This window comes from Rhinolophus sinicus, chromosome 12, assembly GCF_057876585.1.
Source record: "Rhinolophus sinicus isolate RSI-liver-muscle chromosome 12, RSI-T2T, whole genome shotgun sequence".
Lineage (NCBI taxonomy): Eukaryota > Metazoa > Chordata > Mammalia > Chiroptera > Rhinolophidae > Rhinolophus > Rhinolophus sinicus.
In genome coordinates, this window is record NC_142512.1 from 22404588 (window position 1) to 22426050 (window position 21463).

General features: G+C 32.7%; 1 protein-coding gene and 1 pseudogene across 12 annotated transcripts in view; both read left to right on the forward strand.

Annotated features, from left to right (window-relative positions):
- NF1 (neurofibromin 1) overlaps positions 1 to 21463 on the forward strand; it is a 209195-nt gene that overhangs the window by 52779 nt on the left and 134953 nt on the right. For 6 of the 12 annotated variants that reach the window (XM_074320822.2, XM_074320817.2, XM_074320818.2 and 3 more), the window contains exons 5-15: positions 1252 to 1358; positions 3053 to 3120; positions 3374 to 3449; positions 4138 to 4295; positions 7671 to 7844; positions 8401 to 8523; positions 8776 to 8850; positions 10438 to 10467; positions 13552 to 13683; positions 14437 to 14481; positions 19991 to 20125. In XM_074320822.2, the coding sequence (XP_074176923.1) occupies positions 1252 to 1358; positions 3053 to 3120; positions 3374 to 3449; positions 4138 to 4295; positions 7671 to 7844; positions 8401 to 8523; positions 8776 to 8850; positions 10438 to 10467; positions 13552 to 13683; positions 14437 to 14481; positions 19991 to 20125 (1123 nt within the window). The remainder of the gene's footprint in view (positions 1 to 1251; positions 1359 to 3052; positions 3121 to 3373; positions 3450 to 4137; positions 4296 to 7670; positions 7845 to 8400; positions 8524 to 8775; positions 8851 to 10437; positions 10468 to 13551; positions 13684 to 14436; positions 14482 to 19990; positions 20126 to 21463) is intronic. The other 6 variants (XM_019750681.3, XM_019750685.3, XM_019750687.3 and 3 more) reach the window with 3 other exon arrangements.
- Positions 7893 to 7975, forward strand: LOC141569112 (U4 spliceosomal RNA; annotated as a pseudogene).

Consider the following 21463-nt stretch of genomic DNA (forward strand, 5'->3'; position numbering starts at 1 on the left):
AAGAAAACTTTAACCTCTTTCACTTAGACTTAAGTGAATTTTTATTATCAGTTGTAAAAATCTTTATTTTTGTTGTGTTAAATTTTTCTACATTTGTGATAATTTCATATTTAATATAAGGGACATTTTGGGTTTAGGAATATTCTTAATCTTAAAAGCTTAAGTTCTGTGAGGGAGGGACGTTACTCAAATAATCACATAAACACATGTACAGACTATGAGAAGTGCAATGAAACAAGGCTTATTCATTTTTCTCAGTACAAAGTAAATGTATCCTGTACATGTAGATCAAATATGGTATTTATCTAATATAATCTGCAGAGCATATGTTCCAAGGCCCCCAGGAGAGGCCTGGCACCACGGATGGTGGCAAATCCTTCATGTGCTATGTTTTTTCTATACGTACACACCTTTTCACTTAAAGGAATCACTTTACGGCTTCTCTTTGGCACATCCAAATTGCCAGCATCACTACTTAGGCACTTTAGGGCCATTACTAAGTAAATAAGGGTTCCTTAAACACAAGCACTGTGATACCATGATGGCTGGTGGGATAACTGAAATGGATGCTGAGTATCAGGCAGGGGACAGGTACTATGTACAACATGGCTATGCTGGACAAACGGGTGATTTACTTCCCAGGTCGGACAGAGCAGACGGCATGGGATTTCATCATGCTACTCATGATGGACACTTAGGAATTGTTTATTTCTGGAATTTTCCAATGTAATTTTTTTGGACTGTGGTCAACCTTGGGTATCAGCAGAAAGCAAAACCACTGCTAATAGGGGACTACAGTATCATTCGTGTTTCTGAAGTCTCGTTGATGGGAATAGAAGTTAATAAAATTTATCTTTATTTTACTTATAATTTGAATTTTTTAGAAATTTTTACTATAGAAAAAAAATTAAAATATACATAGAATGGTATTTCAACTACCCTTGCATCTCTCACTCTGCTTTAGCAGCTATCAGCATGTTGTGATTTTTGAAAAAAGTTGTATCTATTTAAAGTGTACGACATGACTTGATATAAATATGCATAGTGAAGTTAACTGGATTATCATGGTTTCTTTCATCATGTTCCCTAAATTTTGTTATCTTCCTTTCGATTTTCATAAGAAATATTTTTATTTTTATACGTGTGTGTTTTATAAACTCATCATTGGGGTGAGAAGAACCTGTTCAATTCAGAATTTTGGAATATCCTAGGACTTACGTTGATAAATTATTTTTGGTTTTTACTTTTCAGGTTACAGGAATTGACTGTTTGTTCAGAAGACAATGTTGATGTTCATGATATAGAATTGTTACAATATATCAACGTGGATTGTGCAAAATTAAAACGACTCTTGAAGGGTACGTTTACATGTATGATCTATCGGAAATTAATCACTGTGTGTGAAAACCCAGTATTTTGAATGTACTAATTGTGTTGAGCTACAACATTAGAGTGGATTTTATAATGCAAATGTCCCTGTGAAATGAACAATAATACACTGATGGTTCAACCAATTTTGAACCTTTGAAAACACTACAACAGAGAAAATGAGTATCTTAAATCTTGGCAGTGGAAAATTTTGTTCAACTACAATTTTTGCTTTTAATAAAGAGAATAAAAAAAAGAGGATATAAGGGTGATGTTTAATTTTTTTAGAATTTCATCTCTGAAGGATACCCATAGGTTATTGAAGTTATCTGTTTAGCTATTGTAGTGCTTAAAGCAGCTAGTGTAGCAGGATGACAAAGTTTCACTTCAGAAGATGAAGGAACCAGAAGATTGTGATCTTATGAGAGGAGGAATTGAGTCAGGAATCTCATTTCTAACATTTCTGTTTTCAGCTCTGTTAGTGACTGACTTTGCAGCATTACAAAGTTTCTTACGCTTTCAGTGCCTAGTTTTGCTTCCTTGTAGAACATGTCAATAGTAGTCCTACATGGGAATATTTTAATGCCTAATGTGTGATTTTAAATGTTTGGAAAGTGCTTTTTATGATTAGGTTGATTGAAATAAACTATCAGAAAGAATTGAGAGGTTTTTTTTTGTGGTAAGCAGGGAAGTGTTAATATAAATCAAATATCAATGAGCATTGTTAATAAACATTGAGTACAAATACCTAACTTCATTTTACAAAAATTGTGTTTTAGTTTTATGTAATATTGGATCCCGGCTAACTTAAACATGGAACCTTATATGATTCACACTTGTTTTTATTTTACTTTGTATATTGATTAAGGAATTGTCAATAGTGTTTTTAATGTTTGACCTAAACGGAGATTTAGTTATATTAACTTTGAAAACCTCAACAGTTCTGCAGTGTAATTTTCAAAATACATTGTTTAGTTTTCTTAACATTTGCTTTAAACTCAATAAGTAGTTCACCAAAGATGTAAAAAGGCTATATCTATATGTATGAATGCTATAAAGCTGTGTTCTATCTATATTACCCTTGTTCCCCATGTTTAACTTTAGGTCATTTGCCTTATAAAACCAAACAACAATTATATCACTTTCTAGTAACTTTAATAAAGGAAACAATGGATTATTTTATCTATTACATCAAAATATGGACAAATATTCAGCAATTATTTTAGATTATAAGGAACTACCACTCAATTCATAGTTGAAATTTCAAGATTTTAATCTCTCATGAAACACTGACAAATTAAGGATGTGATTGTCCGTGAGTGGCAGAACCACGGATGATGTTTTATCTTTCCCTTAGACTATTGTTTATGTCTTGAATTTTCTACAATGACCATGTGTTTTATGCTTTTTTAAAAAGCGAGCCCTTATTAAAAACAAAAGGAAAAAAACTCACAACAACCTTTGAAGTTCAAGGCATATTTTCTTTTTATTGAGTTTTGTTTTTAGTTGACTCAGCCAGTGAGTATTTGGTTTACATTAATTGTCTTTACCTTTACATTGCTTACAAATAATACTGGAACAAAAGTCTGCATGTGAAAGGAAAGGTTTTTTTTATTAGTAGCTCTGAATTAGTAGCTCTAAATAATTAACCTAGGGTTAATTTTAAAACTTTTTTTCCCTCCAGAAACAGCATTTAAATTTAAAGCCCTAAAGAAGGTTGCACAGTTAGCAGTTATAAATAGCCTGGAAAAAGTAAGTTATAACCTCTTTGGTATTAAAGTTTTGTTAATTTTTGGCTATAAATGTTGCTGTCTTTAGTATTTCGAATCAAAAAGTCATGACTTGAGTGATTATGCCACATTAATTTTTAGGAAGAATGCATTGCAATATTCTTACAAAGGAAATTAGAAGTTTTTGATATAATTGGAGCCGTATGACACTTTATTTACTATGTTAAAAAGATATCCCTGCTTTCAGATACAAACATATGTTTTATTATTTGTAGGCATTTTGGAACTGGGTAGAAAATTATCCAGATGAATTTACAAAGCTATACCAGATTCCACAGACTGATATGGCTGGTAAGAATAAGATTTTTTTTTTTTCTCTTTTAAACTCCTACTCTTTCTAAGTTATTTTTGTTATTAGGGTGTTTTTACATCCTTTCCACTGATGTCAAATAGGAAATATTTTTCTCTTATATTTCTAATTATCCTCAACTCTTTTCCTTTTATTTGAACAAATAGATAAAAACGTTAGAAACAAAGGACTAATCTTTCATTAGAGTTGGGCATTGGGTATTTGATGCCTTTTGTTGTAGAGAAGCACTTTTTTGTGCTCTGAGGCTTTATTTTGTATTTTGAGTGATATGTATAAAGTGGTAATATCCTTACCTAGAATTCTCGAGAAACAACTGCAAGGCAGAGAACATAGACTCCTGGAGAGCTTTGGTCATTCCCTTTGGGAAGTCTCTGTTCCTTGGGTATATCACACTTTGCAGTAAGACCCTGCACATTGAGACTAAGTGTAAGTTTGGACGTTCTAAAATGTGGGTTTTTCTAGGCTGGATCAAAATAGTTCTTCTAATACATGGACAATGTAACATTGCTTGTCTGCTTATCTGCATGAATTCATTTAATTGTTTAAGTGAACTTCCAAGTTTATCTTTTAAAAATGTGGCCTTTGGATATTTGGATCATGCCAGCTTTTAATGCCAGAGATTGTCTTCTCATCTAATAATCTCATTTAATATTTATATTTCTCACATAGAGTGTGCAGAAAAGCTGTTTGACTTGGTGGATGGTTTTGCTGAAAGCACCAAACGTAAAGCAGCAGTTTGGCCCCTACAAATCATTCTTCTTATCTTGTGTCCAGAAATAATCCAGGATATATCCAAGGATGTGGTTATTGAAAACAACATGAATAAGGTGAGGAGGGCAAAATTATTTCCATATGTCCAGATGTGAAGCAGTTTATTTTACTCAAGGTTTGTATTACTTTAAACATAGCATTCTGTAAGCACAGTATTTCAGGGGACCATTTCTAATTACAGTCATTTTAGGTCTCTATGTTTGCTGACCTTAGCTGAGACATATTCACACATAAATTTATTTGGAGGGAAAATAAGTGATACCACTCATTAATTAAAGATTTAAAACAATCCCTGGTTTCATTCTTTTACCAGAGAAGACTAAATGGTACTTCTGTCAATGTTAAACATAATTCCTCTTATAATCACTGCAAAGGTTGCCCTGCTTGAATTCATCACTTTTGTGGTGTATTTGCATGTACTTAGGTGTGTATCCACTTGGTGTTGATGAAATTGTCTGGTAACTCTTTTTAGGTATTTTAGAACATTTTCCACAGCTTTTTATTAGGAAGGCAGAATACCACATGTGCCATCTAAAGTGAAATTGGCACCATAACAACTGGTAATACTAAGGGGTGCTTATAAGATTAATACCTGGGTATTAATCTTACATTTTAATTGAATTTCTGTATGCAGTTTATTTTGCTAATACATTTTTTTCCAACTTTGGGAGAAATACTCTTAGCTGACTAAACATAAAATGGGCTCCTGCATGTTTTGCCGATGGATGGAGAGGTTCAAAATCAGCTGAATGATTCAATGCTTTATAGAAATATAAGATAGGGAATTTATGCATTGATGTGTAAATAAATGAACTAGGTAATCTTTGAGAGTCTGTGATGCTGTGGTACTCCATTTGGGTCTATATCCCAACTTTTCCATTGTGAGGACACCGTCTTTCATGTTAGATTGTTTTGGAGCTCTTCAAAATAGTAATTTTCTTTTTGTTTTTGTTTATTGGGAAAATAAACGTAGGTAAAAAGCTGCTATAAATTCAGTAGTCCTCTTAAGTGAATTTGTATTTTAATAATCAACGATATCTTTGCAAATGTTTATTGGTCATTTGTGTATCTTCTGTGAATTTCTCATTTTTCATTGACTTGTTTGTCTTCTATTGAGATTTGTGTGTGGGGGGGTGTATACTTTTTACTTGGTTTCTTCTTGTAAACTTTGTTTTATGGGTTTTTGTTTTTGCTGTTAAGATATTTTAAAATTGTATGTAGTCTTGCTTTTTTGTGTCTCCTAGCTTTTTTGGTCAGACTTCTACCCAAGATTTTATTTACTTATTTTATTGAGATGCAATTCACATGCCATAAAATTTAGCCTTTTAGAGTGTACAAATCAGGGGTTTTAGAATATTCACAAGTTGTGCAACCATCACCATATCTAATTCCAGAATATTTTTATCATCACGTAAAGAAACCTCATACCCATCAGCAGTCACTCTTTATTTCCCTCTCACCGCAGCCTCTGGCAACCACGAATCTGCTTTCTGTTTCTGTGAATTTGCCCGTTCTGGACATTTCATGTAAATGGAATCATATAATATGTGACCTTTGTGTCGGAAACTTCCCAAGATTTTTGAAATACTCTTTTATATTTTTCTCTAGTACTTTTCTAGGTTAGAAAATTTAGATTTTTAAATCTTTCTGAATTTTAAAAAAGTATTATTTATTTTTTATGTATTCGTACTCTTTTCTAGTCACTTTCTTATGAGCCAGCCAGTATTAGTGGTTGACATGTATCCTTCCATTCATATCTACTTGTTCATACAAACATTCAAATCAAAATATACCTATATACGGGGTTGGGGGGCAGGATGAAAACAGTGAAGGGATTAAGGAATACAAGTTGGTAGTTCCAAAATAGTCATGAGGATGTAAAGTAAAGCACAGGGAATATAGTCAGTGATATGGTAATAACCATATATAGTGCCAGGTGGGTACTAGACTAGTCAGGGTATCACTTCTTAAATTATATAAATGTCTAACCACTATGCTGTACACCTGAAATTAATATAAAATAATATTGAGTGTCAACTGTAATTGAAAAATTAAAAAGGGGGGAAGGTGAAGGGGAATAAGAAGTTAAAGTTTCCAGGTATAAAACAGTTAAATCATGGGGATTTAATGTACAGCATTAGAAATATAGTCAATAATATTGTACCTTGTGATAGCATGGTACTGTATCAGATGGTTGCTGGAGTTATCATGGCAATCACTTCTTTAGGTATAGAAACGTTGAATAACTATGATGTACACCTGAAATTAGTATAATATTGTATGTTACCTATATTTTAATAAAAATCTTTAAAAAACCAAAATATACGTATGTAGGGTAGTGGTTGATTCCTCCCCCCCCCCCCATTTTTCCTGTTCTCTATTTCATTTATCTTTGCTCTAATCTTTATTATTTCCTTCCTTCTCCTAGCTTCGGGTTTAGTTTGTTCTTCTTTTTCTAGTTTCTGAAGGTATACAGTTAGGTTATTGATTTGAGAGCTTCCTTCTTTTTTAGTGTGAGAGTTTCTGAGTATAAATTCTTAGCACTACTTTCACTATATCCCATACGTTTATAGTATGTTGTGTTTTCACTTTGATTTGTCTCAAGGTATTTTCTAATTTCCCTTGTGATTTTTTTTTTCTTTAACCAATGATGTTTAATTTTCACCTATTTGTGAATTTTCCAGTTTTCCTTCTGCTGTTGGGATTTCTAGTTTCATTTCATTGTGATCAGAAAAGATATTTTGTATGATTTCAGTCTTTTACATTTTTTAAGACTTATTTTGTTGCCTAACATATGGGCTAACGTGGAGATTGTTCCGTGTGTACTTTAGAAGAATGTATATTCTGCTGTTTGGTGAGTTTAGCTTTTGGTATGTTATATTTGAGAATATGTGTATGTGGAAAAGTGAGGTTTTCATTTAGGAGAAAAGCCAAGGTGAGAAATTTGTTAGTGCAAAGAGGCTGGAGATCACAAGAATGTGAAGAGAATTTAGAGCAACAGGACAGCCTTAATTATACTCTTAGTTATTAGGAGGCTGAAGGTTGAATGTAGCCTGGAGTTTTAGATAAGGAGGAACAGTTTGACATTGACCATAACCCAGACAATATATTATTTAGAAATGAAAGATAATGTAAAAAAAGAGACTACGATCAGCTGATTTCAGGGTTGAGAAGTCAACCACCTTATTTGAGAAGGACTGTTTCTTCGGTTCCTTCAATAAGTCAACAGAGAACATGAAGAACAGATTCTGGTTTTTTGGATTTGAGACACAGTGAAATGATGACATCCACTTAAATCGAGAAGTTAAAAACCATAAACACCAATTACGTATTTTTAGAGTATGGTTTTTAGAGGCTGATAATTTGCTCCTTTATCAGATAAATCTGGCATCTGAGACACTTCATATTTTTGCTGTATTTGAATTTTGTAGAAGTTGTTTCTGGACAGTCTACGAAAAGCGCTTGCTGGCCATGGAGGAAGCAGGCAGCTGACCGAAAGTGCTGCTATCGCCTGTGTCAAGCTGTGTAAGGCGAGCACTTACATCAACTGGGAGGATAACTCCGTCATATTCCTGCTGGTTCAGTCCATGGTGGTGGACCTGAAGGTAACATGCTTATCATTTCTTTACCACGAACTTGAAGGAAATTACATGAGCCTTGCGCAGTGGCAGTATCAGAGCCAATGAGGTTTATCCGAGGTGTGGTTATTGCTAATTGAAAAGTACATGAAAATAAATTTCAAGTAGAAGCGTTCAATTAGGTAGGTAGGTCATTGTCGAAGATCACTGCTAACTAACACTGAAGTTCGAGTCTTCTCTGATGATAAGTTCCTAGGACTTGCATTTGCTGTTAGTCTTTCAGGCTAAATAAAGTGGCGTAGCGTAGGAAGAAAACACATAATCAACCAGTTTTCTTAAATTAGCATAAGTATTCAGACTTGGCTTTAAAATAATGCAGAAAGTAAGACCTGAAAGGAATCACATATGATACAGTAAGAATTTTATCAGACTGATGACCTCCAGCGTTCATGTTTTGTGCTTCTTCTGGCACCTGAGTGTTCCTGGCATCTGTGCGGATGATGTCTTACTGTTATTAAATATTAATAAAAGAAACCCTGCATGACTGTTTAAAGGCTTTTGTTTCCTTTTGGGATTTTCATAGAACCTGCTTTTTAATCCAAGTAAACCATTCTCAAGAGGCAGTCAGCCTGCAGATGTGGATCTAATGATTGACTGCCTTGTTTCTTGCTTTCGTATAAGCCCTCACAACAACCAACACTTCAAGGTGAGAACGTTGATTTTTATCCAGTTCTATTTACTGGTGCTGCTCATCCTTTATAAATGTGAAAAGACTAGAGAAATGAGTACGTTACACTTGTATTGGTATTTCCCAATATTGTATATCAATGTTAATTTTAAGACCTTAAAAAATTTGCTCTATTTTTTTTTAAATTTCTTTTTGTTTTTCTTTTGTCCTTATTTGTGTTACTGAATATTTTTCTCATAGAAATAATCTGTTGTTTTCTTTCCCCTGTAGATCTGCCTGGCTCAGAATTCCCCTTCTACATTTCATTATGTGCTGGTAAATTCACTCCATCGAATCATCACCAATGTAAGTCCAAAAGGTATTGCTAAATTACTTTTAACTTTTTTTTCTTTCTTTAAATTTCCTTTTAAGGAAGACTTTCTTGGTTTATAAAAGGTTCTGAACTTAAGATGTGCGATATAGATAGATTTCTCACAGGTGGTTATTTCTATCTAGTAACTTATATACAATTGTATTTTTCATATTCAGTCTTGACCTGAGGGCCCTTGTTGAGGAAGGTAGAGTTAATAGGATCCTTTGGAAAGGTTAAACCTAAAACATTTTGTTTGGATCCAAAGTCCTTGAGAACAGTGCCAATGAAAATATAATTTAACATTTTCAACCCGTAGCTCATCACATATCATTTTAATATTCGTAGTTCTTTCCCAGCATTCGATATGTTCTGACTTGTCACCTTAACATTTAAATTCAAGTAGTAGCTATTTATGTTGTATCCCAGCCTGGTACATTTAAAAAATCATGAGATTAGATTTGATTGTACCTTTTAGTTTTCCTTAAACAAATGAAATATTAACACACTTAAACAGAGGTGTTCACATGTTACAAAACCATATCAGACAAAATAAGCGAACACATTTAAAGGTACTTGTGAAACCTTCAGCTCTGATGTGAGTACATTCAATAGAAAGTTGGTGAAACCTTATCAGATTTGGACCATGGATTCAAAAAATTCTGTTCTCATTATGAACAATCACATTTTGAAGGTTCTTCAGTGTTATTTACCACAGTTCCACTTTATCACTTATTCACACTTATGTAAATTGGTCAACTTTATCCTGTTTTCCTCCCTTAAAAAGGACTTTAATCATTGATGACTTAGGTATATTTGTCCTCTTTATAATCAAATTCCATTTTAAGAGAGTATGTCTGGTGAGTTAAAAATACCTCCCTACCTTAATTTGCCTTGGATATATTGAATTAAATTCTGCCCACATTTTCTTTTATCCATTCCTGCAGGGAGAAAATAACTAGTAATAAAGCTATTTCTTGACACATTTAATTTTTCTCAGTGGGGTGCTAAAAGCATGGCTCACAGGACAGTTCTTTGTTGTGCAGGACTGCCTTCTACTTGCAGGGTATTTAGCATCCCTGGGCCACATTTCATTAAATGCCATTTGTGCCACTTCTCTCCTCCCGCCCCCAGGCATTACGAACAACTTAAATTGCCAGAGGGGATGATTGTCTCCCTCACTTGAGTATCAGTGAGTTAAATTATAGGTAGAAGTAACATTAAATATGATTTGTTTCAAAAGGGAAAGTTTAATGAATCTGATTGCAGATAAGGTATGTTTGTATTAAAAACTTCTTAAATTTTACTTTACTTTTACCATTGTAACGAGCTAGATCATTGTACCCTCAAAAAAAAAGGATGATTTCTCCCCTCAAGTTTATGTGTAATTCAGAAATAAAATTTTATTACTTTTTTTTTCTCCTTTGGCTTATAATACTACAAATATTCCATTTATTAGAGTGGATGGTTTTTTATAAATGCTTAAAACTTACATTTAATAAATCCAAGTATATACTTTTTTTGATACTTTGTGGCTAGTTACTTTAATTGTAAAATATTTTTGTCTGCAATTGAATATATAGAGCACTTTCAAGCATGGACTTGGCACTGCTGTAAGTGGCTGAGCTGCTCCTTTGTGGGTTTAAAGCATGTCTGGAGTGGTACTTCATGCATGCCTCAGTGTATATGGTGAAGTGGTCGTGCATCCTTCTGTACTCTAACGAGTACTGCATGTGTGAAGGTGGAGTGTGTCTGTATCAGAAGTCACATCAATAGGAAATTTATTATAAAGAAAAATCTATTTGACCAATTTTTAAAATATTAAGCATCAGTAACCTTTCCGTGAATAACTTGAAAAGGAGCATACATTTGAGTCTATGAAGTATCTTTTAAAGTTATACCTTAGATAATGATACTTTATAATTATAGATTGATAAATTGTTTCTTGTTAGGTTTTCTTTATTTTTGGTTTGAGGCTAACAGATGTTGCATCTGAAGTATTTTCTGACTGTAAAGGACTATTTATAAAGTAAATATGTAAATTTATGGAATCTCACTGGAGACAGTTGTGGAAATATTTTATCTCAAAATCACATGAAATTTTTCTTAGACATTTGGACTCTTAATCTTAAATTCATTTATAGTGTAAGAGTTCCTTTTAAATGATTCTTGGTTCAATACACCTCATACGTTTTCTTCTTCCATGTTTCTTTAGCCAACTCACAGATTTTTAAAAAATTACCACATTCTGAAATAAAAGTTTTACTGATGTGTTTTTGAGGGTTTATTTAGAAGTGGTAATGGTATTTGCAGTTTTGTTTTGCTTTTGTGAAACATACACTCAGTTTATAAGTACAGTGTTTATATCTAAAATATTTCACTGTTTCTTCTTTAGATATCTGAAAATCTATTCACTATATTTGAATTTTATTATAACGTAAGCTTTCATCAGTTCCAAAAATGGTACTCATAGTATTGTCTCCTTTTTTTATGATGGCTTGCTATAAGATGAATTGTAGTTATAAGATCTGTGTTAAGTACTTACTCTTTATAGGCTTCCTTTAGGCTAAGCTAGGTATGTGGTTATAGTTGGGAAATTAAATAACATACACATATATGAACTAAAGATCTTAGCCATCAGCGGGATGTGCTATAGCTGGTGTAGGACTTGGTATTCTGTTTTCTCTTATGGCAATTTATTGTAGTTTATTATGGAAACTTCACATATTGAGAATGAGATGGTCTCTTTCTATTGAGAGATTTTGGTTGAAGAAATGATTTTCAAGGCATTTGCAAGTTTATTTATCTCTTGAAAAATTGCCACATAGTTTGCTCATGTTGTAAAAGTATTGCCATTTATTTGGCAATAAACTTAGTATTTTCAAGGAAAAAGATTTCTAATTGACTAGTTTCAGAAAGGACACATTTACTACCGGCTCAAAACACTAAAATTTTTGCCAGTTACATGATAGCTAGTTTTTAGTACCTATTTTATTTGAAAGTGGATCTTTAACTTTTACTGTTAAATGACTGAATTTATAAATTTTGAAAAGTGGCAATTATGAAAATCACCAAATTTTATGTTAAAATCAAGTTGTTTTATAGGGTCCCCCTGGAGTACCATGTAATTTCAATAGCTATCAACATTACATAATAATTTCAATAGGATATTATATGGGATGCATCTCTCTTTAGATGCAGTTTCCGACAAGATACTATGGGTTCAGCAGAGTGAGGTGTACCCTTATCTCAATGTATTTTGTGATTATTCAACCTTTTTTATTTTTAGCTGATTAACACAAGCTGTATAAATTAGTTAATGTATGGAAATCAAGCTGTATTGATTGCTTGGGCAAGTCAGACCAAATTGACCAAAGTTGAAAGAATCCATTATATAACCAAACTAAAACTTGATCATTTATTAAGAATGAGCTTAAATAAAGTAAGAGTTGAAGGAAAAGCAGAAACAAAGCATACTATTCCCCAAAAAGTATTTCTTTCCTCATAGCTTTCAAGTCCCTCCCTTCCTAAATATAGTTCAGTATTCAGTAGTCAAATTGTGTGTTGTAAATTGATTGTATAATTTACTATCCAGTAAATAGAGTTCTTAATCCAAAGTTTTGGGTAAAAGTAATATAAGCTGATGCTACCCAAAATATCTTGAGAATTATAGAGGAAAAAATTAAATGTTGAGAATTTAACTAGCTTAGTTTTGAATAAGAAAGAAACTGGGAATAGGATGTGAAGCTATTAAATCCCCCTTATCTACTATTTCATTTGTTCTTTAAGGTGTTTCCTATAGCAGAGTATTATAAATTGGAAGCCTGTATTTTAAGACATCCCATTCCTTGCATATTTTCCATATGTAGTGAAAATTCATCCGGTCATTTTTGTATTAACTGGTAGTCAAACTTTATAGTTTTAGTGATTTTCATAATTGTCGTTTTTCATAATTTAGTAATTTTAACCTAAAAATTAAAGATATACTTTCAAATAAAATAGACAGTAAAAACTGGAATGAAAGCTAAATAGGTTAATATAAAATATAACAATATTTACATAAAATAATTATCTTTAAAAAATATTTAGCAACGATCAGTTTGTCTTTGTGTGGTGATCATTAGTCTTTTCATGTATTGTGCCGTCAATGCAAATCAGTTTAAAACCATAGGTTTACTAATACCTTTATCTCATTTACTAATTTCATGTTGTAATTATCATTGTTGTTTGTAAGCATATAAGTAATCGTCTGCCACATATTCCTTCAATATTGTGTTGAACCACTAATCTCTTTTAAAGCTTTGATCATTGCATTCTTACCCAGGAAAATAAAGAAATATACATGTGCATATGTTTCTGAAATGTGTAAAACATTAAACTTAAAAAGAAAAAGATTGGCTACAGAATTAACTCCCTGAAGATGCTTTGTTTTTCAAATTCACTAACTTATTAGTCTATATATTTAATGCTCATGAAGCAGGCAATTTGTCTCATGTTCATTATTATATTTTAAAATCGATGTATGGTTCAAATTAAAGATATTATTTGGAGACTTTTGACATCATGGTGTGTGTTTGCATGGTCTTAGAAAGTTTCTCACGGAAGAATAAAAAACATAAAACTACAGTAATAACCAGAGCATATAGCTCATGCAAATTTGTACTTTTCCTTTCTTAATGGTCTCTGTTTTTGTCCAGTCTGCATTGGATTGGTGGCCTAAGATTGATGCCGTGTATTGTCACTCAGTTGAACTCCGAAATATGTTTGGTGAAACACTTCATAAAGCAGTGCAGGGCTGCGGAGCACACCCAGCAATACGAATGGCACCGGTAAGAGGAAGCATGAATTGTGAATCCCACTTTCTTCCTGTTGCATTTTCAGTGTCTTTATCCCCTTCCTGCTTTTTCGATTATTTTAGAAAATCAATTGAGTCTCTCCTTTTCTGCAAGTATTGTGGTATGTTGTATACTACAATATTGTTGCAATATTAGTCTATGATGTTTGTTCTCTACTGTTTCAGTGAGTTGAACTTATTTTTCTTAGAGAAATTTTCTCAAAAGATGCTGTTAAAATCTCAACGTCACTTTTTCTTAAGTTTATTTTTTTCTTTAACATTTCCTTATGAATCAGTGTGTTTTGTTTAGCTCCTCATCTCTTGGGGATGAGTAAGGGAAGCTGACTTCTGGGTTAGAGTGACTGTTCCTACTAATGCACAGTTTTGCCCATTGGATGCTGAATATTGCACATAGGAAATTAGAAATTAAAGTTTTCAATTTTAATTTCATGTTTCAGCAAACATGTTCTGAGTGTTTAAAAATGATAGGCACTTTGATATTGAAGTCCGACTGTGTTTAAACCTAATAAAAACAGACTTTTCAAATTAGGTATTTTAACAGGCTTACAGTACTCTTAAATGTAGAATTTTAAAACTCATATGGAGCCCATTGAAACAGACAATTAATTATAGGATTGTAGAAGTCATTTCTTGGTATTTATGTTTAGCAACTCTTGACATTGATTGGTGGTGCTTTGTCTTCTGCTTATTTTCTATTCTTATTGGCTGCTGTCGCTCACATGGTCAGATGCCAACCAGTCACTGTTTTGCATGGCAGTGGGCTTCTGTGGCTGTAAGTATGACCCATTGTAACTACCTCAGAAAAGTTCCTGGTTTCTTTGACTTTTCTGTGTATAGTTACCATAATAGTCACATCGTGTCCTTTCAAATGAAAATGTAGCGTGTTTTTCCTTACTGGTATTATCTGGTAAATCAGCCATTTCACACTTATAATTTAAACAAAGCTTCCTCTCTGGCATGCTTCTCTTTTTCCAAGTTCCCTTAGTCAGTAAAATATTTTGGTTTTATGTAGTTGTAGTTCACTCTTATCCAGTTGTCAGTAGTTGTTTCCGAGGATTATTTATCTCAGATATTCAAATAGAGAAGTTTGCTATACCATATATTTTGGAATGATTTAGTCTAAAAATTATAACCAGAAGAGCATGGCACTGATGTTTTATTACATAAAATGCAAAGTTATTTTTAGTTGACTTTCTGTAATGCCAAGTACTTAATTTTTATAAATGAAAATTTCAATTCAACTGTAAATTAATTGGAGGTAAACAGCACAAATGGCTACTTAAATATTATTTAACGAGGCATCACTTTTAAAAATTTTAGAAAATGACGTGGAATAAATTGTTTAAAAATTATTTACTAACTTATTTATTCATTCCAGATATTTTCCGGGAAATCAGAACTTTATTTGACTTTTCATTTTAAGTTTTCTACCTCTTCTGGGAGAAAATTAATGGCCTCCAAGAATAGAAATTAATGGAAAGTTAATTCACTTCCAATTTAACTTTAATATCAGTTTACTAGCTGTCTATAATTTAATATCTGTGTATGAGAACTAAAAGAAAATGAAACTAAATTTTTTTTTTTGAACAAAGACAAAATTTGATTGGCAGTCTAAAAATGTTCCCTATATTTAGGAGGGATTTTACTTCTTAGCCCTAGTTATTAGCTGATTCTAGGAACTACACACTATACTATTGATAATCATTTCATAAAAGCCATAACTAGACTTCTTTTGGCCCAAGGACACCTATCATAAGAATTTAGTTTTATTTCTAATTATTCTCTGAAAGTATCAGCATACATTTGATTTTCAAACTCATTCTTAAGCTGTTTATATTCATGTGTTTGTATGTGTATAATTTTGCATGTATGTATAGTTGTACATAATGGCTAAAGGACAGCTTTCTGGCTAATATTCTTACCAGAGAAAATAATTAGCAAATTTGATATGAAGTAATTTTTTAGAATAAAAACATGTTGAAATTTGAATGATCCTTAAGGGGAATCTTACCCCTCTTAAACCTGGTGAGTGAACAGTCAGGACAGCAAATATGGAAGTCTTGAGCTCCCACTAGCTGCCAGGCACAATGTTAGTGCCAGGGAAGCATGGCGAACTAAACAGACACAGCACTTTCCCTCACAGAGATGCCAGGCGGCTTTTGCTTGAAAACTCCGAAAGAAGAGCTCACTGCAGGTGTCAGGAAACACCATACACATGATAAATGATTTAGAGGTAATACATCACATCAGGCTTTCTCAGCCTTGGCGCTGTCGACATTTTGGAATGGAGAACTCGTTTGGGGGACGGTCCTGTGTGATGTGGGATGTTCAGCAGCATCTCTAGCCTCTGCCCAGTAGATGCCAGTAGCACCTCCATCCCCACCCCGCCAGTCATGAAAACCAAAAATGTCTCCAGACCTTTCCAGATAGTCGCCAGGGGACAAAACTGTCCCCAGTTGAGACCCGCTGTATGCCATATGTTCAGTGGGTTATCCTCATTTGCGCTGCCTCAGATGATTTGTGGCGCTGGTAAATCTGAGCCTTTAGCTTGCTGCAGAAGTAGCAATCAAGGATTTCAGTCTGTAAAAAGGTAAAATAATATTAGTATTTCTAGGCTTTACAACCACCCATATTTTGGAGATGGGCACATTTCTTGTTGGAAAGAGCTACTTGAATATTTTTTTTAAACCAAGATACACTCATGTCCCTATCACTTATAGCCATCACTGATCCTCTTTTTTTTTGGAGCTTCTATAGAAAACCTCTGATGCTTCCATAAGACAGCACTGCAGATATTTGAATAAAGTTATCCTGTACTCCTTAAGCATTCTTTTTATTTTTAAATCATTTTAGCATTGGAAGGGATGTGCATGCACGTGTGTATGCATGTGTGTGTGTGTGTGTGTGTGTGTGTGTGTGTGATGTTTGACCTGGTTTTACAGCTATGGAAACTGAGGCACAAATAATATTAAGTGAATTACAAATAGTCACATGGTGAGTCAGTAGTCAGTGTTCAGTCCAGCATCTATCTGGTTCTTCAGCTGTCTTTCCTCACTAGTGTGTTAGCTTGATGAAAGCAGGAGCTTTGGCTTGTCCAGCACCAGGTTCCTGGTCCCTAGACAGTATCTGGCACATAGTAGGCATGTAGTACATATTTGCTGAATGAATGAATGAATTTCTTACTTGCTTTCAAAACCCTCCACCTGGTTTTCTTCTTTTCTGGAAATAATTCAACCTAATACTGTTTTTTCCCAATTAAAATGACATTAAGATCTGATTTTAGTGTTCCAGATGTGGTGTAATAATTGCTGAAAGCTGTTAACTTGCTGTGGCTGCATACCGTGTTTCTATAAAACAGTCTAAGATTGTATTATTATCTTAGATTGGGCTTTTAATCATTTAAATTCTTTAGCCTTTTTTATCTCCATTTTATATTTTTGTAGTAGTTTTAAAAATTGGAAATATTTGTCTTAGCACTAATCATTCACTGTTTTAAAACTAAGAGAGCCTGTTAATACTATATATATGAATTTTCACAGATATGTATAATTTCTGCACATTTTGTTTCTTAAAGAAGATCCTAGCTCAGCAAATGCTTCTTACATGCCTGTAATTTACTCAGGGTCTTAAATAAGTTAACAAATGGTTTGGGTTCTTAACAGACACCTGAATACTCTGACATGAATTTTTTTCCTGGAAATGACTGCCCCTTTGGCCAAAGCTTATATACCAGCTTGGATTCCTACGAATATCTGCAGTATGGAAAGATCAATCAATAAATTAATGAATGGGTTATTCTTCTTACATTTCTGGTTAAGAAATATATTTCTTCTTTAAATTAAATTTATTGGGGTGACAATGGTTAGTAAAATTACATAGGTTTCAAGTGTACATTTCTGTAATACATCATCTATATATATCACATTGTGTGCTTACCACCCAGTTCTCCTTCCATCACCATATATTTGACCTGACCTGCTAAAGAAGAAATATATATATATATATATATATATATATATATATATATATGTATATATATGTATATATATATGTATATATATTTAGAAATGTATTTCTTCCCTAGCAAGTTGTTCCTGATTTTATATAACCCACTAATCATCATTAATTAAAAGGTATTTGAATTTTAAAAAAAATTTGAATTTTTCAAGCCTTATATCCCATATTAGGCAGCCATGCTGGAACAAAATTTATATGCTGATACCTGAGATTAGGAGATGACATAATTAAACTGTTACATACTTTTTAGAAAGGATTACTAAATAAGAGATGATTATTATATCTGTTAATTGTTCTCTGATCTGTGTTCCTGTGCAATGGCTACATCAGGGAAGAGCAGTTATACTTAGTTACATCTTAGTACATAAATTTATTCAATGAAAGTTTCACCTTGTTACTTCTACTTAGAATAAAAAAAACCAAGCTTAATGGGAGCAAATAGTCGAAACAGAATTTATTAATACATTTGCTAAGACATTTGCAGTAGGATCATAAATATAAAAACAAACAGTATTTGTAAGTTTTGCTATTTCTTTTCTGTAGTGACATTCTTGAGCATTAATGTGTACATTAGATAGCTTTTCTTCCCCTCTGAGGACCCAAAATCTTCAGTGTTCTTGATCATAATAACGAATGTATTTCTCACACTTAAACACTGAGAATAGTGGCTGTGTGTTATTAATATGCATCTGCACTTATTACCTTAAAAAGACAGCCTGTTTACTTGGATATTTTTATTACAGGTGAACAGATGCTGGATATTCTGTGTATTTGTGTATATGCTCACATAAAGGTATACATGTCAAAACCAGATATTTTTGTGTCCTTTTAAAGGAAAAGGGGAAATGTTTTGTAAGAATAGAGAGAAAAATGGTATTGGGTCCAGAATATAATTGCTGGATTTTTGGTTGAATAACGTCTATAATTATAGTACCAGCACAGGATCCATCATGATATCTCTGTAATTGAAACACACTTTCCATGATTTAATCTTTCTCAAAGTTTTTTTCTGTTTTGTTTTTTTAGGTTTATTTGAAGATTATTATTTAAAACTTTTTTTTTATTAGCCTCAGGTGTATAAAACAACATAATGATTAGGCATTTATATACCTCACAAAGTGATAAGTCTAGTACCCATCTGACACTGTACATAGTTATTAGAATGTTATTGACTATATCACCTATGCTGTAATATGTATCCCTGTGACTGTTTTTTAAAATTACTGTTGACATTCTGTATTATATTAGTTTCAGGTGTTCAGCATATTGGTTAGGCATTTATATAATTTATGAACTGATTTCCCCAATAAGTCTAGTACCCATCTGACACTATACATAGTTTTTACAATATTATTGACTATATTCCCCATACTGTACTTTATATCCCTGTGACTCTTTTGTAACTACCAATTTGTACTTCTTAGTTCTTTCACCTTTCTCACCCAGCTCCCAACCCCCTCCCATTAGTTTGTTCTCTGTATCTATGAGTCTGTTTCTGTTTTGTTTTTTAGGTTTCACATAAAAGTGAGATCATATGATACTTGTCTTTATCAATGTTCTTCAGGCAAAATACATGCATTATGTAACTTGAGAGAAATGGAATGCCACAGAAGGAAAAAGCAAAACTTACAATTAAACTATTAAATACAGATTGCCTATATAGCATATTTCATCAATTGTAAGAATTTATGTGTAATTTTAGTTTTTAACATCTCTGAAATGGAGAATACATCTTACTTGTCTGGTGTCTGAAAGTTGACTGGTTTTTTTATTACTTGTGGTACATATAATAATGATGTATCTGCGGTTGATAATGTCATAGATTGTATAAAATATTTGTGTATATGTGTGTAAGATAAATGTTTTTTAAATGCTTTGCTCAATGTATTTTGAGAGCTACATACTAAATATTTTATCCCTAATGTTCTTATTTTGGAAAATTATTTTTTACATAGGAGTCAACCTGATATTAAAACTTTTAGTGTTGTAATGTATTTTCACTTAAACTTTATTAGGTAGATTATATAAGAATAATTTAAATGTTGTAAAAATAATTTTCATTTGTTTTTTAAGTTTAATAACATTAACCTTGTACTTACCATTGAATGTTTCTACTAATACCATATATTTGGTGATATAAAATGTTTAGTTTTTTTCAAAGCATTTTTTATAATTTATTTTTAAAAGTTAGATAGCTATAGCTATTATCTTGAACAATGTCTGATTCTTATAAAGTGATGTTATTTTTGTTTGTTTGTTTTTAGAGTCTTACATTTAAAGAGAAAGTAACAAGCCTTAAATTTAAAGAAAAACCTACAGACCTGGAGACAAGAAGCTATAAGTATCTTCTCTTGTCCATGGTGAAACTAATTCATGCAGATCCAAAGCTCTTGCTTTGTGTAAGTATTTTTATGAAAACACCTTGCAGTTATTACCCTTAGTTTGGTTTAACTGAAATGCCAAGACCTTGAATGTAATTATTAGCTAAAGAACACTTACTGATTCTTTCTGATCATGCTTGAAGACATCCCTAAGAAAACTAACTTTTATGGAATGCTAATACAATCAGATCAGATTTTTTTACCTTTCTTCTTTATTTTCCGTATCATTAACTAACATACTTTGGTGAGTTCTTCTGTCCTTACCTCGTTACCTGATTATATGTTATGCAGGCATCATCCCGGGATGGGGGAGAAGGTAGTGAAGCAACTGTAAATCAGAATGCTCTCTACATTTATATGGTTGTTGTTTTTTTTCAAATCTCCAGTTGCTATTGCCAAACCATTTAGCTTTTCTATCCTCCTTTCTTCCTGTCATCAGCCTTCTATTATCACTGGCTTTGCCTGTAAATTCTGTATTGGAAGGAGAAGGAGATGAAAATGGGTGTGGTTAGTACTCAATTACTGTCATAACTCTGCCCTCCCAGCCCTAGATGGTCTTAGATTCCAGAGAGCATCACTCTGGCACACAAAATAATTTGAAACTAACAGATGTAAATGACTGGTTGTTATATGAAGTGACTAAAAGCATGGGCTCTGGAGACAGGCTAGCTATGTGATTTGGGTGACTTAACCTCTCTGTGCCTTAGTTTTCTCATGTGAAATGTAATAGTAGTTCTTACCTCAGAGAGATTAAGAAGATTGAGATTGTACATGTCATACTTTTAGGAACAATGTATACTAATTAAATAATAAGCACAAATAAACGTTAGCTATTATTACTATGACTAAAATAGTTGGCATTAATATTATTAATGCCCCAAATGTAACAGTTATATAGGTGAAGTTCATAGAATAACGTGTTTAACCTTTGTAGAGTTTCTCCAGGCTCTACAGGGCAGCATCCAGAAAAATTTTACATCTTTGTTCAGCAATAGGCTTTGTAAGTGCTAAGATACTTTCAATTTTGATGGCATATTTTTCAAATTATTATACTATAGGGGTTTATAACTTGATGTCCATAGTTTTAAGAATTCTATGAACTACCTGAATTAGAAAAAAATGTGTACATGTGAGTATTTTTTCTGGAGAGAAACAAGAGAAGAGAGAAAACTCCCAGAAGGATTAGTGATCCCAAAAGAAGGCCTGTGTTATTTCGAACTCTTTGAAAAGCTCATCCCAATTTGGGAGTCTAATAGAATCAATTGTTAGAAATTTGGCATGGAAAAATTCCGTAAAATCTATCAGTGAGACTCTATAAAAGTAATGAAATACTTTTTCCCTCATTTTTTTGTTAAA